Source organism: Siphateles boraxobius, unplaced genomic scaffold (genome assembly GCF_051911475.1).
Source record: "Siphateles boraxobius isolate OS27281-9 unplaced genomic scaffold, OSU_SipBor_1 13, whole genome shotgun sequence".
In the NCBI taxonomy this organism is placed as follows: Eukaryota; Metazoa; Chordata; class Actinopteri; order Cypriniformes; family Leuciscidae; genus Siphateles; species Siphateles boraxobius.
The window spans coordinates 28,611,807-28,627,830 of record NW_027508733.1 but is presented as its reverse complement, the minus strand read 5'-3'; the positions used below and the strand labels follow the sequence as shown (position 1 = coordinate 28,627,830).

The window sequence follows — 16,024 nt, the reverse complement described above, 5'->3', positions numbered from 1 at the left end:
TTTAATGAAATTGTATTGTTTTTTGATGGCGAATTAACTGTACGCAAAATGAACACTAAATGTACATGATAATGTATAATACAGCAGTAATCATCTAAGATAATGATAAAATAATAACAATAAAATTAAACATATTTATTTATTTGTTTATTTATTTATTTTCTGTGAACACATTTACTAATGAAGTGATAAAAGTGTCTGTTAAAAATATATGCAGTAAATATGCATAAAACTTTATACCTTATGCAACTAGCTATTTATAATATTATAGTCTGTATTTGTACAAAATGCATTTGTCATTGAAGAGATTTGTTCAAAAAACTCTGATTCATCCAGTAATGAAACAAGTAAAGTGTATGAGTGAGTCATTGAATCATTCATTCAAGAGATTTGTTCAAAAACTCTGATTCATCCAGTAATGAAACAAGTAAAGTGTATGAGTGAGTCATTGAATCATTCATTCAAGAGATTTGTTCAAAAACTCTGATTCATCCAGTAATGAAACAAGTGGGGCCTTTATAAGCGAGTCATTGAATCATTCATTCAAGCATTATTTTTAAATAGACCACAGAAATTAACATTTTGTCAGAACATATTGACGCTAATGACGTTATTTTGTTTTGTTGTCTATTCAGAATCGCGGGAGAATCGTGATCTCTATTTGAAACAAAAAAAATCGTGAATCTAAATTTCTCTAGAATCATGCAGCTCTATTTCAAACTCTTTTCATACTTTCAAAGTACATCTTACGCATCCCTACACGTCAAGTACAGTAAGATGTCTAAGACGTCTGAAGGACAAGATCAAAATTGTACTTAAACTTTCAGGCTCTGAATCTGTCAGAAGTGGTTCTGCTTTAGTTCTTTGACTGATGGAAAAACTTCTTGTGCATGTGGCAAAGCTTGTGATTCAAATCAACCCTCATGTAAGTAGAATACAAGTTTAACGGCCCATGATCCCTTAGTGTAAAGAAGCTTCAGAGGAACGTCAATTGGAAAGAAGCCACACAGGCGCAAGAGCTCTTCTTGAGTAAACAAGCCCACGGAAAGCCTGGGAGAGCAGCGTAAACACTTCCTCGGAGAAGTAGCTCGATTTATCAGGGCTAATATAACTTCATGACATGGACGAGATGGGATGTGCCGTATCGGGTGGTCTGGATATGAACACTCTCCATGAACAAAACCGATCCGTGTTTGGCAACACAGAACATGACGACTGGAGTGGATGTCAAAACATTTGTATGGGGTTTATTTTCCATGTCTTTAGGGATATCAAATTTAACTACATCCCTGTGAGCTTGAAGAGTGAAACGGAGAATGGTAAAATAGGCCAGGGAGAGAGAGGGATCTTAAAATCTCCCAAAAAAGATTAAAGGGGAATTGAATGAAAATGAAAACGTCAGGAAAGCAAAAAAGAAGTTATGCGGCAATGTGGACCAAACTAAATGAATAATATCCCCAGATGTCAAGAGTGAGTATTCAGGTCTTACCACTGATAGTGATGCCCAGCTCCACTCCTCTTTTCTTCTGCAGCTTCACATGGAAAGTTCCACTGCTAGGCACAACAGATTCTGGCCATACAGCAAAGAGTATATAAATAAAAAGTAATAAATTATGTTGAAACACAAATACCGATTTTCAATCAAATACCATTAGAAACTGAAAAAGTTAATGTTTTATGAACTCTCAGTGGAAATCACGGGAAAGCTCACTAACCTGCCACATCAAACTCAATCTCTAGTGTGACCTTATTTGCTAGAGCAGCATCTCGGAGCAGCTGATTGGCCTCTTCCAGCGTTCCATCTTCTGTAAGAATTCCATTGATGGATAAGACTCTGTCTCCAACCTGGAGAAGCCCACACCTGCAAACCAGAACGAAAGAAGTACTAAAAAACTCTAGAAATATTGGTGGTTTCTTGTTTCTTTCATCCAGCGATTGATTTTAATTGACCTATCGGTAAGCCCCTCCCCTCGAGCGCAGATGAGCCAATTGCAGTTGAGTATCAGTTGCACGGGGAATGGACGGGGAATGGAACTCAGACATCTTTAGGTTTCAGCGGCATAGAGAAACATTGGAAGATCTGAAGCACTCATTGGTTTGATGGTTTTTATGCTAAAAAATTGGTAAAATTATGTGCCTGGGGAACTTGTAACACTGATTCCAGGTATCCTGAGAGGATGGCAATGGAATTTATTTTATTACATTTCTTAAACCCAAACAAGACAGAGCAAAATGTCTGTTTTGGATTAAGCTGTGTATTAGTCCAATGATGTGGGCGCAGTAACCTGGTTCCTTAAGGATTCAACCCCAATCCCAATCAAGAGGAAAACGCTCATATTCTGGTTGTCACACTCTCATTACGTCTCATGTAGCAGTCCATGCTACGTAGCAGTCCATGCTAATGTATAAACCTAAATAGCTAACTGTTCTCATGTCATGTACAGACTGGTTTACAATTCAGTTCCTCCCCATGTTAAACTTGTTAAATGTAAATGAATTTAGTCTTATACTACAGGGCCGTTGAATGCTTGAATCTGATTGTTTGACGAACGTTCTAAGGCAATTATTTTCAGGGAAACGCACAGCTAAAGTAGTTCCAGGCAGGTCTTGAGCGCATTACAGTTCCATTTCACTTAGCGTAGTTGACTGTAATAAACATGAGGTTTAATTTTAATAAATAAAGTATATAGTCCTATCTATAATCAATCGAAAATTGAACTGAATATATAAATAAATTGATAGTCCTGCAGCACGGGTTCTCGTAATTATTGCAGATAATATAACAAATAAATAATTATTGATAGGGCTACTTGTTAAAAGGCTTTGTGTTTCATTTATTAGGCTAGTCTACTGTCAATAATAGAAAAAAAGAATGAACAAATTAATTAAAACGAATTGAATCAATAAATAAATAATAATATTGACGCTCTCTCTCTCTCTCTCTATCTCTCTCTCTCTCTCTCTCATAACTGCATTAATATCTGCATAAAGCCGGAGAAACACCTACTCTAAGGCCAGTTATGAATGTAATTTGATACTTGTTCAGCGCGTTCAGTCTGTGTTCACAGTCTGTGTTTAAAATCTGCTTCAGTCGATGGAAACAGTCAGTCTTAGAAGGTTTCAGCAAGTCGTAAGTGTGTCCCCAGCATTAGTCTGCAATCAGTGGCTCAAACCTCCGTTGCTAAATCTAAAATTAGGTTTTGGAATTAGCAATGGAGGCATGGGATTAGATGCGTAAGAAATTAGTCCTACATACAAGAGCATTTTAATGACAAAAACTTATAAGTGTGGTATAAGCAGAATAATTTGACTCTGCTTCGCTTCGTAACCGCATTACCGCCTCAGGTGTCCATTATTTTTCTAATAATTCAAAGGCCTGTCGTCAATTATTCCTTACTTTCTATGTGGTACATGAACAGTGTTGATCCTGGATGTTGTTCATCTGCGATGCGATTCTGTGACTGTAACATAAGGCTTCTCCCGCTTGCAATGCGATCTATAACCCTTGCTTCCAAATTAATCTGGTTACCTACCGTATTTATTTTAAAATCTTTTATATATCCCTCCATGGCATCTTTAAGTCCCGCATGGATGCTCCTCGACAAGAGGTGGTCCTTATGTGTCCAAAATTTACCAAAAACATCTTGGGACAAGGTTTTCACACTGACAGCTGCCATTGAATGACAGTTAGCAACTCCATTTGTTTGTCCGAGGTTGCAACAGTAACTAAGGTGGGCTTACCAATAGGTCAATTGTGTGGTTCTTGGCCAAAATAAGGTATAAAGTGGACCAGACTTCATGCAAATAGTCACAAGTCTGACTGTACAAAACTAATGTCAATCTAAAAAGTTGATTTTATCAAACAAGAACAACAAAAATGCATGACTTACAATACATAAGCATATTGTATTCACGTGGTTCTAAATGCAAGCCCAATGTCACTGTGGGAAGCCGTGTATGTATGGATAACAACAACTGACCTGACATTCAGTGACTTCCAGGCCAAACCACAAATGTCACACACTGCCACAGTACAATACAGCTCAACACACATCAGATCACTCGCTTCATGGTACAACAATCTCACACCGGGACTGACTCACGCACTGAGCTACAAAAACAAACAGAAACGTACAAATTTACAGGTTTGAATATATATGGTGAGTTTGTTTAGGGTCTCATACAGTGACAGCAAATAAAAGCAGAGCTCGACTCTGTCATGGTTAGGCATTTTCTTGGGCCGGGTTTGCTGACATTAGAGAGAAAGTGTGGATGAAGATAGCAAATTGTTAGCAAAACAGCTAAAAAAAAACACCTTTGAATGTACTTAGTCTCAGATGTTTCTCCTAAAATTCCTACAAAGAGACCTAAATTATTGACAAAGTAAGAGTTTTGGAGAGAGCAATAGTTAGCTAAACGCTAGCAAAAGTTAGCAAAGCAGCAGATATAGCACATTTGTCTCAGATGCTTATCCTAAACTTCCTTTGGATTAATAAAAAGAAACAAGACCATCGTTGATATTCAACAAGAACTTAGAACTATGGTTAGCAAAATGCTAGCAATTGTTAGAGTAACAAATCAGCTGAGAAGGCACATTTGTATTAACTTAGACTCAGATTTTTCTCCATTCTGGTAGACAAATAAAAAGTGACCCATGAGACAATCGTTGTCATGCGAGGAGCATTTAGAGCTATATAGTTAACCAAATTGTAGCATAGCAAAACAGCTGAGACCGTCTGTGGCAACTTAGTTTCGGATGTTATGGTTTTCTGGATAAACAAATAGAGACCGTGAGACAATTGTTGGCATGCAATAAGAGTTAAATTTGGACAAATATTAAAAGTTAGCCAAGCAAACTTATTTTCTGATATTTCTTATAAAATATCTTTTGACAAATATTGTGAAACCCAAATGAGACAAGCAAAATGTTAGTAAAAGTTAACAAAGCTGCTGATGTAGCAACTCAGTCTCAGATGTTTCTCCCAAATGTCTTTGGACAAACACAGAGAGACCCAAATGAGACAATTGTTGACATGCAGTAAGAGTTTGGAGCTATAAAATGAAAGTGGCTAGCTTAGAGCATCTGCTCTCAGAACAATCTGTTGAGAAATGTTGAGATTTTGAACTTCTGATTGAAGACTTTGGTATCTTGGCAAATCCAAGAGCTGTTTGAGACATCATTGAGATCTCTTATGAAACTCTAGGTGTGATGTGAGATTACCGGGGTCTTTTTCTTAGGAGAAACATCTGAGAAGCATACTGTAAGCTAGGATCCATTTGCTCTCCATTTAGTATAAAAAACTGTCTAGGAAAACGCATGTTCAGATGAGATGTTAAAGACGTTCTTTTGTAATTTTTCTTAGTTTAGTTGTGGAGATCCTTCCTAAACTTTTCCCTCCCTTTTAACACAAAATGCGACAGTGACACATTCCAGTCTCTTAATATATAAAAAATGAATGCCTTAAACGTTGCTAATAAAAGGCGTGATTTTTGCTGTGTGAGTCTCGTGCTGAGTGTTGACCCAGATTCTGAGGTAATTTCAACACACATCCAGCTTGATCATTTTCAAGCGCCTCTCTCCGAGACAGTGAACGCCTGCTCTGTCGTACTGCATAATCTTTAAAAAAATATAGAAGTCTTTACGAGATCTGGTTGCATTTTTAACGGATCATCAGTCTGCTGTGGCACCGAATAGTGTTTTTATATGTGCATGATTGAGCATGGATATAACGGTTGAGTTAAAGTTTGGGACGTACCTTTCGGCTGAGCTGTCCGGCTCGATGAAGCGTATAAGAGGGGGCGCAGAGAGGGTCTCTGTTGCAAATATTCCACCTTGTAGCTGAACCCCAAACCCATTGAGAGGGTCTCCTCCCAGAGTGACCTCACTGGACTCTGTGTGGACTATCTGACCACCTGGGCCCACAGAACTTGAGGCTAAAGACACGGCTAAAAAGACAGAAATATCACCACAGAAGTATCATTAATGTACTGGATTTAACCCATTAAAGGACCATTCACAGAACATGTTTTTGCATTTAAAAACACAAGGCACAGGGAAATGGAATTGAAAAACAAATCCCTGCAAGGTGTAGAGATGCATTTAAAGAAAAGTTGAACTACTGTGTCATGCAAGAGTCACAAACGCAATAGTCGAACAAGCAGTTGTTTACACACAAAAAAACAATGGAAAGCAGCGAGGTTGAGTGCAGAAAACGAGTTCTGTGTTAACAGTCCCTAAAAGTGAAACTATTTCCTGAACCTAGTGAAAAATCTATCCAAGATGGAGGAATGAAGCAAGATGTGTTGTTAGTGCTTCTTGTTGCTAGCTTAGCAACATGCTAACATTTCTACCAGTAAAAATTGTTTTATTGATAGATAAAAACAGTTGGATAACAAGTAGACTAGTTAGACTGTGTTTCTAACAGTGCTTATGTGTTGTTAGCTTAGCAACATGCTAACATCTAACTAATAGTTTAATCGACAGATAAATAGGTCAATCTAATTATACAATGGATTATTTACCCAATAATTGTCCGCTAGGTATTGCAGTTCAGAATCAGAATCAGAATCAGAATCAATTTTATTGCCAAGTAGTGTTGAGTTGAGTCCACCATGCTTCCTTACTGACACAACGCTAACTCGGAGGCTCAAAGAAAATCATGAGTTTCCCCACATTTTTTGGTGAAATTCATGTGCGTTCAACCCGTAAATACGATCTTTCCGACATGACTTGAATGCACTATTATACTATTGTGTAATTAGCTTAGCAACATGCTAACTCTAACTGAATCAGTCAGGTGTATAGTCTGTATGAAAAGCCATTTAAAAGCCCACATAGAGCATTACAAATCAGTCACTTATAAGATATCATTTAGTTACTATATGCTGTCTTAGACCATTTCAAGCAGAAAATATCACAACATTAAAACCGATCCAGTCACCTACAGGAGCTCTTGTGCTCTTTTTTCCTCTGTCTCCTCTTTAGCATGGAGTTGCGCGGGCTCATGGGAGGAGCGGCCCGGGGCAGCGTGCTGGAACCCTGGCTGGTCATGCCCGATGTGGTGGTGGACCCAGGAGAGAAGTTAGTGCAGACTATAGCTAGGGAGAAGAGAGTAGAAAACAGAGAAACTCAGGCAGTGTAACTGTATTTTTAAAAAGTTAAATCAAAGAGATGGCAATGGTCCAATTGACTGAGTGGCTCACTGTAGGTTAATGATCCATATTCTATTGGTCCCTTGCTAGTCTTTGCAGATCTATCCACTCCTCTATGCATTTGTTATTTACGGGGATGTTATATTCGATTTGGAGGCAACCACTGGGAGTTGGATGTCTGGGTTAAGAACAATTTTCTATATTAACAAAATGCCATTTCCCATGTAAAAGAAGATGGATGATAGAGAAATAGATTTCAGGAAGAAACTGTGAAAACTAAATTATGACTGTTTTGGTGCAGGAAACTTAAAAAACACTGCAAAATTGTGCTGTCACATTAGCAACATTTTCAACAACATCCATTGTCTATTGCCAATAGTGTAGCGATGTACCAAGCACCTTTCCTTTGGTCAATGTGGCAAATTCAATTTGCGTGACCAACTTGAACACTTAATCAAATGGGACGCGAGCCAAAAAATAAAAAAAATCCAATTACACTTCAAATAATTTTTTTTTTCAAAGATAGTTTATGTAATTTTAGGTTGTTTTTTCAATAAGTTTGGTATTAGTTAGTTATTTGATGCTATAAAAACAGGGTGTAACGTCATGATTGTCAGCTGTGCATGAGATTGAGTCGGGAGTCGGGACTCTAGCTACGAACAACATAATCAGCGGCGACTGTTACTGGGATCTTTTTGCTTTGGCTTTCTACAGTAGAAGGAAGAGGATAATTGTCTGTTTTCATTCCATGGTGACTTTAAATGAGTGTATATCATACTGAAAATTTCACAAAACAACGGTAAGTGGGACCGCCCATTTAAAATTTGCAGGATTTTTACTGCGTTTTTAAATACTAATATTAACTGTAACTTTAAAAATGATTTATTGTAGTTACATTTGCAGTAATCCTGGGAGCTGGATGGGTTACTGGAAGCAGAGGTCCATGTCGATGTCTTGCAGTGACCAGGATGTTGAGAGTGGCAGTAGTTCACACAGGGGTCCCAGCAGTGCGGGTGGTCACTTTTCTGAACTTTCACTAAAACACAAAATGAATGACTAAATTGAGTTGAGAAATTAATTACATGCTTCTCCAGAAGAAATAATGACAAAATGATTAAAAAACGTTTTTATATACATATGCAAATTTATGTACTCCAACTATGTGGCGTTTTTTAAATATTGTTCTCATTAATACTCATTTGAACACTGAAATCCATCATTTGGAGTCTTGAGGGTCCGTTCAAGTCGCATTATCCATCTCTAATACTGGTCTGTGGAAAATGAATGTGCATGCAAAACAATGAGAAAGCTCATTAGCAAACAGGCTAATGAAGTCCTGCTGCTAGAGGCAGGCTGTATAATTGAGTGCCTCTGTTTATGCTTGTTCTCATTTGTTCAGCAGGACTGCAGTATCTCCAAGCTCTTATAATGCAGTAAGTCTGACGGTAGCAGAAGACTGAATTTAAAAGACAGTATAATTTATTTAATAAATTAATTAAGCACACTTGAACCAGTAATTTATTACAGGGCAATGGTTTTGGACCCATATTCTGGATATCAAGTGACAACCAAATGCAGAATCAAAATTGTGTATCACACAAAATTAATAAAAAATATGCACACAAAAAAAACACATTTTAAAAGTATTAATATTACCTTAGACTGCAAAAGCCTACCAATTGGCAACTTTATTAATAAAACATAGGCTGAATAGGAAAAGCTTCATTTTACAGTACAGTACTTACAGTTTACTTACCTAGAAAGTACTGGGTAATATAAGCTAAGTACATGGGTTAAGGGTAGGTTTAGGGGTAGGTTCAGGTTTAGTACCTAGTTATTACCCAGTTATTACCCAGTTATTGTAATTCCTAAAATGAATACGTCTGTGGAGGGAAAAGTCCGCTGTGCTTCGGGTGCAAAATAAGAATGATACATGCGTTGTGTACAAAGTCAGTTGCGCTGGGTGCAAGATAGGGCCCTAAATGTCATTAATGTGACTTTATTGTAATTGTGACTATATCTCATAAATGTAACTATTGTAATTGCAACTATATCTCATAAATGTAACTATCGTAATTGTGAATATATCTCATGATTGCGACTTGTAACTGTGACTGTTTCTCTTTTGTTTTGCTCATTTGTACATTATTTTTTGTAATTGTTACTGTATATCTCACAATGGTGACTATATCGCATAAGAAATTTTGATTTCTCACAATTGCACTTTTATTTCTCGTAACCTGCGACTACTATTATTTTAAACTATCTTTTTATATTTTCTCCCTGGAATTGAAACAAGTACAATAAATGTATTCTAAATGTATTCTATAGAATACATAACTATACATAAAAATACATAAAATACAAACCCACTGCAGATAATAATTTAGATATTTGAACGTATAAATGAACCTAACAAGCTTAGAATATTTTCCCCGCTGGAAAATCCATCAGAAGCTTGTAATTGTGTTTTTGGATATGGTAGCCAGTTTATAGTTGGTCAAACTTGGTCATTACCTGGTTGACCACCTTAAGCCTGAACGTCTAGCAAGCAACTGGTTTGTTGGTCCAAGGTGGTCTACCATTTTGAACCATAGAAACCATGTTCCAAAAACACAGTACCAACTTGAGATGGATTTTCCAGCAGGGTATTAATGATGTGAAACACCCTAACTTAATTATATGACATTCATCAACTTAACTTTTACTTAGCTTAGCTTACCCTCCTCCATCTCTGGAAAACCGTAAGAAGCTTTAAAACGCTTGGGGGGAAATGTGTGTATTTGTGTGTGTGGTTACACATTAAGGTTTTAATGAAGTCTACTCACTACTTTTAATCTTTAGTACGTTACTAAACAACCATCATCTCCTGCACACGCAACACTACTTATTAGCATTATGTTTGTGTTTTTGCCACACAGGATGTGATGAGACACTAAGCAATGCCACTTTCAGACAGATTTTCACAAGCCAGGTTAAATACTACTATCTGTTCGTCTGAGCGCCAATGAAGCATCTTCTAACGTTTGAAAGCTAAATCCCTCTCGCTTATGGCTTATGCTAAGCTCGTCTGCTATGTCTTGAAGAAACACGACTCTGTCTCTTGATGTGGGAATTGAGAACACCAGGAATGGTTACGGTAAAGTCTCCCACACAGGCTGACGTGACGGGAGCTTAATTCGAGTGAGGAGATTACAATACTGCTTTTTTAAGAGCACATCATTTATCTAAAACACGAATTGAACCAGCAGGTGACTGGCGCTGAGGTTATTAGCTAATTTGGGCTAATTTGTTATTAGATTCGGTGTAGTTCATTTCTGTATTGCAAAATACAGACACATTATGCAAATTAATAATCTAAAAAAAATCTAAATGTTGCTGTCTTTCATCCAAAGCGGGATGTGCAGTACTAGCATGGGACAATGACATAACACTTTTCTTTTTTCATATCTACACTGTAAAAAAAAAAGGTTGTTGCCTGACATTTTTTAAGTACAATCAACTTGGATGTGTAATTTCTACTAAAATTACATTAAACTGACTTAAAAAATTTGTTGAATCTTGTATAACTTAAAAAATTGCTTAACTTATGTTAATGAGTTAAAGCGATGTAAAACATATGTTGTCATAACTTATTGATCATATTTTTTTATTTTACAGTGTATTAATGTATAAAAAAATACATAGAAAATTCAATTCCTACATAGAAAGACTTTAAAGTGAAATTCATTTTAGATATATTGGGGAATGAAATCAAAAATACATGTGAAAATGAAGAAAAAAAATACTAATAAAAAACAAACTTTAGTAAACGTTGATAGAGTTTGTTCAAATACTGTAAATATTGGGAAAAAGTCCGCCAAATCATGTGATGCAACCAACAAGGAAACATCAAGGAGGGGAAAAAATATATAAAATAGGAAATTATGTAATAGTTTTTTTTTTTTTTTAAATATCATAATTTTAACTTTGTATGACAAGGCAAAGTCAGTTTAGGTTAAATGTAATGTGATAAAAAAACAAAAACAAACAAAAAAAAAACTTGAAAATACCTTTAAAATACTAAACTCTTAAAAAATAAGATATTTTAAAGTGTAATTTATTTTCACTACACCACATTAAATTTAAATGTAAGCTTTTGTGTTGTCTTTTCAAAATGAAACCAATGTTAATACTAATATTACATTTGTAAGATCTTGTCATGTGTTTTAAACTACATTTTTCACAAGCGTCAATTTGATTGGCTAACTTCTACCATATGTAACATAATATCAATGTTGCTTTGGATATACCAAATATGTATTTCTATAAAGATCTCAAAGACCGCAATCCCAAATGAGCTGGTTACCAGACCTACTATATTTTCTCCCCCTAACAAGGTCAGCTATAATATTTGCATATGGAAAATGAGAATTCAAAATGTAGGAGTCATTTGGCAAAATATCAAACTTCATTAATTTCCTGGGCGAAGTTTCTATGACATTTCGACACGGGCCCAGCGAGTGGGTGTCAATTCTTGATTGAAGTCATGCCGGCGCTGATGGTTCACAAACGCAAATATATATTTCCATCATTATAGCCTACAACCTCCTCTCTCGGGTTCTCCGCGCGGCAGGGAGTGACCTATATAGTGTCAGATCAGATGCTGAAAAACTAAACCACTTTACTTGTCCATATCCATTAGGGATGTTTATACCTGTGCCCAAAAATCTGCACGTCAAGGCTGTCCTGTCATCATAAACTCTGTTTTATGATCTATGCAAGCAATGTATCAAATCAAGAGGCCATCGGAGCTTTAGCGTAATTAAATGCTAAGCAGAAACATGGCAGCAGACGTGGGGCAAGAATTGGACTAGATTGAAATCGATGGGCATCTAAGGTTTGGGATGATTGGAGAACCAGAAGTAGCAAGAACTTCAAAGTCAAAATAACCATTTGAAGTTTCAACGTCTTCTATAATTGGACCAATCATTAGTTGCATCCAATAAAGTCCTGCAATTACATAATATGTTTATACACTCTATGATAATACGCTATTGATTAGATTCTCATAGGATCTCATGCATGCTGTAAAAGCGTATACTAATTCAGGCTTTTAACGCAATGTGGTCTGCACCATTAGACATCTGTTCATCTCCTGAATTTGCATACAAACGGGGCTGAAAATAACTAATCTGGGTCTTCGTCCACCGCGTCTCGGTTTATTGCCGGGCCGCAGCCTGTTGGTTTTCTAGGGTGAGCAGGTCTCCGTGATTAAATCTGTCCCGCAGTCTAAAACTCGCGGGGCGACATCAAGCAGAGCGAGAAGCTAATTAAATGAGATGACGGCAGATGAGATGACAGAGCAGTCTCGGCATCCACGGTTTCTCGTCCTCATTTGGGCATCCGAAGAGGATACATGTGAAGTTTATATCGCTATAATTAGCAAGACAATTTTGCGACCTCCTTTGAAATAAACAGAGAAAGAGTTGCCGTAAACCTTGTTAGAAAGCACTGTGGTTCAATGTGAAGGTTTTGAATGATTACCATGGTCAAATACCATTACATTTCCATGATAATAAAATTAACCCTTAAACAAATACCATGGGTCCTTAGTGACCCGGGACGTCATTCACTACCCTCCTCCTCCTCCTCCTCATTCATTTCTTAAAGTTAGACATTATCCTTCTTAGTATATAGGAAGTATATTTTTGTGTAAGTATTTTACAGTGTAAGTATATTTTTTTCTGCACAACAATGATTGAATCTTTGATGACTGAATAAGTGCAGTTCACCTTTATACCTCAAATGGTTTTGATAATATGTTTGAGATGGGGAATATGAGCCAGATGCTGGATGTACTGGGAAACGAGCTCTGACGAGGACAGTGATGATGCTATGAAACATCTGTTTAAACTGAACCAAACTCCAGAAGATAACAACATATGCTTTATTTTATTCTTCTGTAATTGTTACTCTAATATCAGGAGTGTTTTATATTGTTCTGGGTCGCTAAAGACCTGAATAATGATTGGTGAAACATCCATGCATTCAAGGGTTAAATATAATAATTATTTGCTAAATGACAAATAAGACTGCCCAACGATAAAGAAAGCAAAAAAAAAATGCTTTAAAATATAGTTTAAAATACTTGCACCAAGTTGTTCGTGTAATTTTTAAATTCATGGTTCTTATGGTTTTGAAGATTTTTCTTATTTTTTGTAGTTTTTTAATTTTTTTATTTACATTTTGTCAAATAATAATAATACTACAAATTTACACCTTGTGATCTTAATCATTATTTTCCAAAAAAAACATATTTTTCAAGGTAAAAGTATTTTTACAAATTTCATGGCTTTGATTTGGATTTGCAAAAGTTTTGCAATGTTTATAATATTTTTTATAAACTATTTATTTTTATTTTTATTTAATCACATCAAATATATATTAATAATTAATTTGCTCAATGACGGTCTCAGATGAAGCGGGAAAAAAATGATCAATGCATGTACCAAGTTCTTTGAAATGTATTGTATCTATTTATGGTTTGTTATGTTTTAGTAAAAAAAAGTTAGTTTTTTTTACAAATTGAATAACTCTTAAAATATCATGTGGTGAAACCATTAAGTAAAAAGTAATGACACATTTTTTATACACCAACATGTCATCTTAATCTTTTTTTTATATATATTGTAAATTATTAATTGTTAAATACCACTGTGTTTTATTACATGCTGTACCACGTGATATTTTACAGTCAGACATGATTTTGATTTGGCGGACGAAAGTTTCTCAATGTTTATAATATTTTTATAAACTAACATTTTTGTTTATTAATATTTAATCATATGAAATCATATATATTTCTCTCCGGAATTGTTTTTTTTAAACAAGAAAAAATATTTTTAAGAAAATAAAAACATGTTTATTATAGAAGACATGTATGACTTGCATTTACAATTAAAAGTGAAATATAATTATAAATGAAAAGTGTTGTGTCATTGACCCATGCGTTACATTCACAGACAGTTTTCCAGACACAGTTAAGGCCTGTTCCAAGATCAGATTTAGCCATCTGTTGAAGACGCCTCCGATTAACCCTAATCCATGTCTGGAAAACAGCACCAAATTCCCCATCTCTCCCCCCCTTCTCTCACCAGTGTCCTGGGGTTTTCCGGGCAGGCGTGTTTGGTGTGCGGGGAGGATCTCCAGTTTGGTCTGATCAGAAGTGCTGGCCAGAAGCTGCGTCGCCTCCAGGACCGAGCAGTGCTCTGTGCTGGTGCCGTCTATAGACAGAATATGATCACCCACATGTAACGCTCCTGACCTGAGAGGCAAACAGAGAACTGCTAGAACTGTCATAAATGTGGGAAGTGTTAGAGACAACAGTAAAACTGATCTAAAATACCATATTAATAATGTGTCACAATATGGATGGACGTTAAATACAGTGTTATTATGTTTCTTCTTGTCTTCAAAATGTTGCGAAACAGTAATATACTGTATAAACCGCGAACCAAAAATGAGTCTTATGAGTCTAAGATTAAGAATAACTATCGCATTTTACAGTTCAATTGTATTCAACAGAAGATTGTTATAATTTTCGTGTAAATTGTTTGTGGAAAAATAGTAAATCTTTTACGATCAATTTATATGAAAATAAATAACATCAGTTTTGACAATTTTTTTTGAGAAATAAAATCCTTTACGTAAGAACGGCTTTACAAACAATTTATTTAGGAAGATTTAAAAACATTTCGATAAAATTGGCTTTGTGAACAATTTAGGTGACAAGTAAATGATTTGTGGAAGAAGGGTTTAACAAACAATTTACATGAAAAGAAATACTATTATGTAAAAGGGTTTTACGATCAATTTACATCAAAATAAATTATATCAGTTTTGCTCATTTTTTTTGAGAAATAAATCCTTTACGTAAGAACAGTAATGACCATTTTACAAAGAATTTATTTAGGAAGATTTAAAAACATTATAAGAAAAACACTTGTTTTGAAAACTGGTTTTACAATTTACACAGAAAGTTGTTGTGCTTGTGTTTGATGAATGAGGCCCATTGAGTGTGTACCTGTCCACCACGCTAGCGGACTTGATCTTGTCGATGACGATGGCCTGTTTGTTCCTGTGCATGGCAGTGGTCAGAGTGATTCCCAGACTGGCTCCGGGCGGCTTGGCAATCTCCACCAGCAGAGGGCCGGAAGCGTTGGTCACCGAGTCTGGAAGCCAGGTGATAAGGACAAACAAGGATAGCATCGTTACGGTGTGGTTCAGCTGTGGTTTCTTAACAGATCGTTTTTGCAGCTTAGAGTAAATAAAGAGTCATTTTGGACTGGGCAGGAGTTCTGAGCTCTGAAAGTTTTGTTTCAGACCTCTATATACTAAGATATGATCCTTTCCACTCTTCGAGGAGAACAACAGTGGACGTTATGCTAATTGTTAGCCTTCACAGCATTAGTACAGTAAAAGGGGTTTTCTCTGCCTCGTGCAGGTCCACAACCTGCTGTTCATCTAGATTAATAGAGAAGATGGTTAAACTGAGCAGAGCTCTGAAGCAGTGCTTCTGGAAAACATCCGCGAAAGGACAAACACTCTCTTAAAGTGCTCCTATTAACCTATTTTAAAGGTTCCTAAATTAGTTTCAAAGGTCTCCTACAATAGATTTACATGCACCCAAGGTCATAACACTGTGATTGGTCTACTCTGCTCTGATTGGTCAGATGGTCCAGTGTGTTGTGATTGGTCTACTCTGCTCTGATTGGTCAGATGGTCCAGTGTGTTGTGATTGGTCTACTCTGCTCTGATTGGTCAGATGGTTCAGTCTGTTGTGATTGGTCTACTCTGCTCTGATTGGTCAGATGGTTCAGTCTGTTGTGAT

General features: G+C 36.2%; 1 protein-coding gene across 3 annotated transcripts in view; it reads right to left on the bottom strand.

Moving 5' to 3' along the window:
• The window catches only part of grip2b (glutamate receptor interacting protein 2b), a 59,094-nt gene that overhangs the window by 19,173 nt on the left and 23,897 nt on the right, over nt 1–16,024 (bottom strand). For all 3 annotated transcript variants that reach the window (XR_013203397.1, XM_077226950.1, XM_077226949.1), the window contains exons 8-14: nt 15,218–15,365; nt 14,289–14,458; nt 8,048–8,188; nt 6,946–7,098; nt 5,757–5,946; nt 1,716–1,861; nt 1,490–1,570 (exon numbers count right to left, since the gene is read on the bottom strand). Coding sequence is in view for 2 of the 3 variants with exons in the window: in XM_077226950.1 (XP_077083065.1) it covers nt 1,490–1,570; nt 1,716–1,861; nt 5,757–5,946; nt 6,946–7,098; nt 8,048–8,188; nt 14,289–14,458; nt 15,218–15,365 (1,029 nt within the window). In the remaining variant the exon portion in view is untranslated. The remainder of the gene's footprint in view (nt 1–1,489; nt 1,571–1,715; nt 1,862–5,756; nt 5,947–6,945; nt 7,099–8,047; nt 8,189–14,288; nt 14,459–15,217; nt 15,366–16,024) is intronic.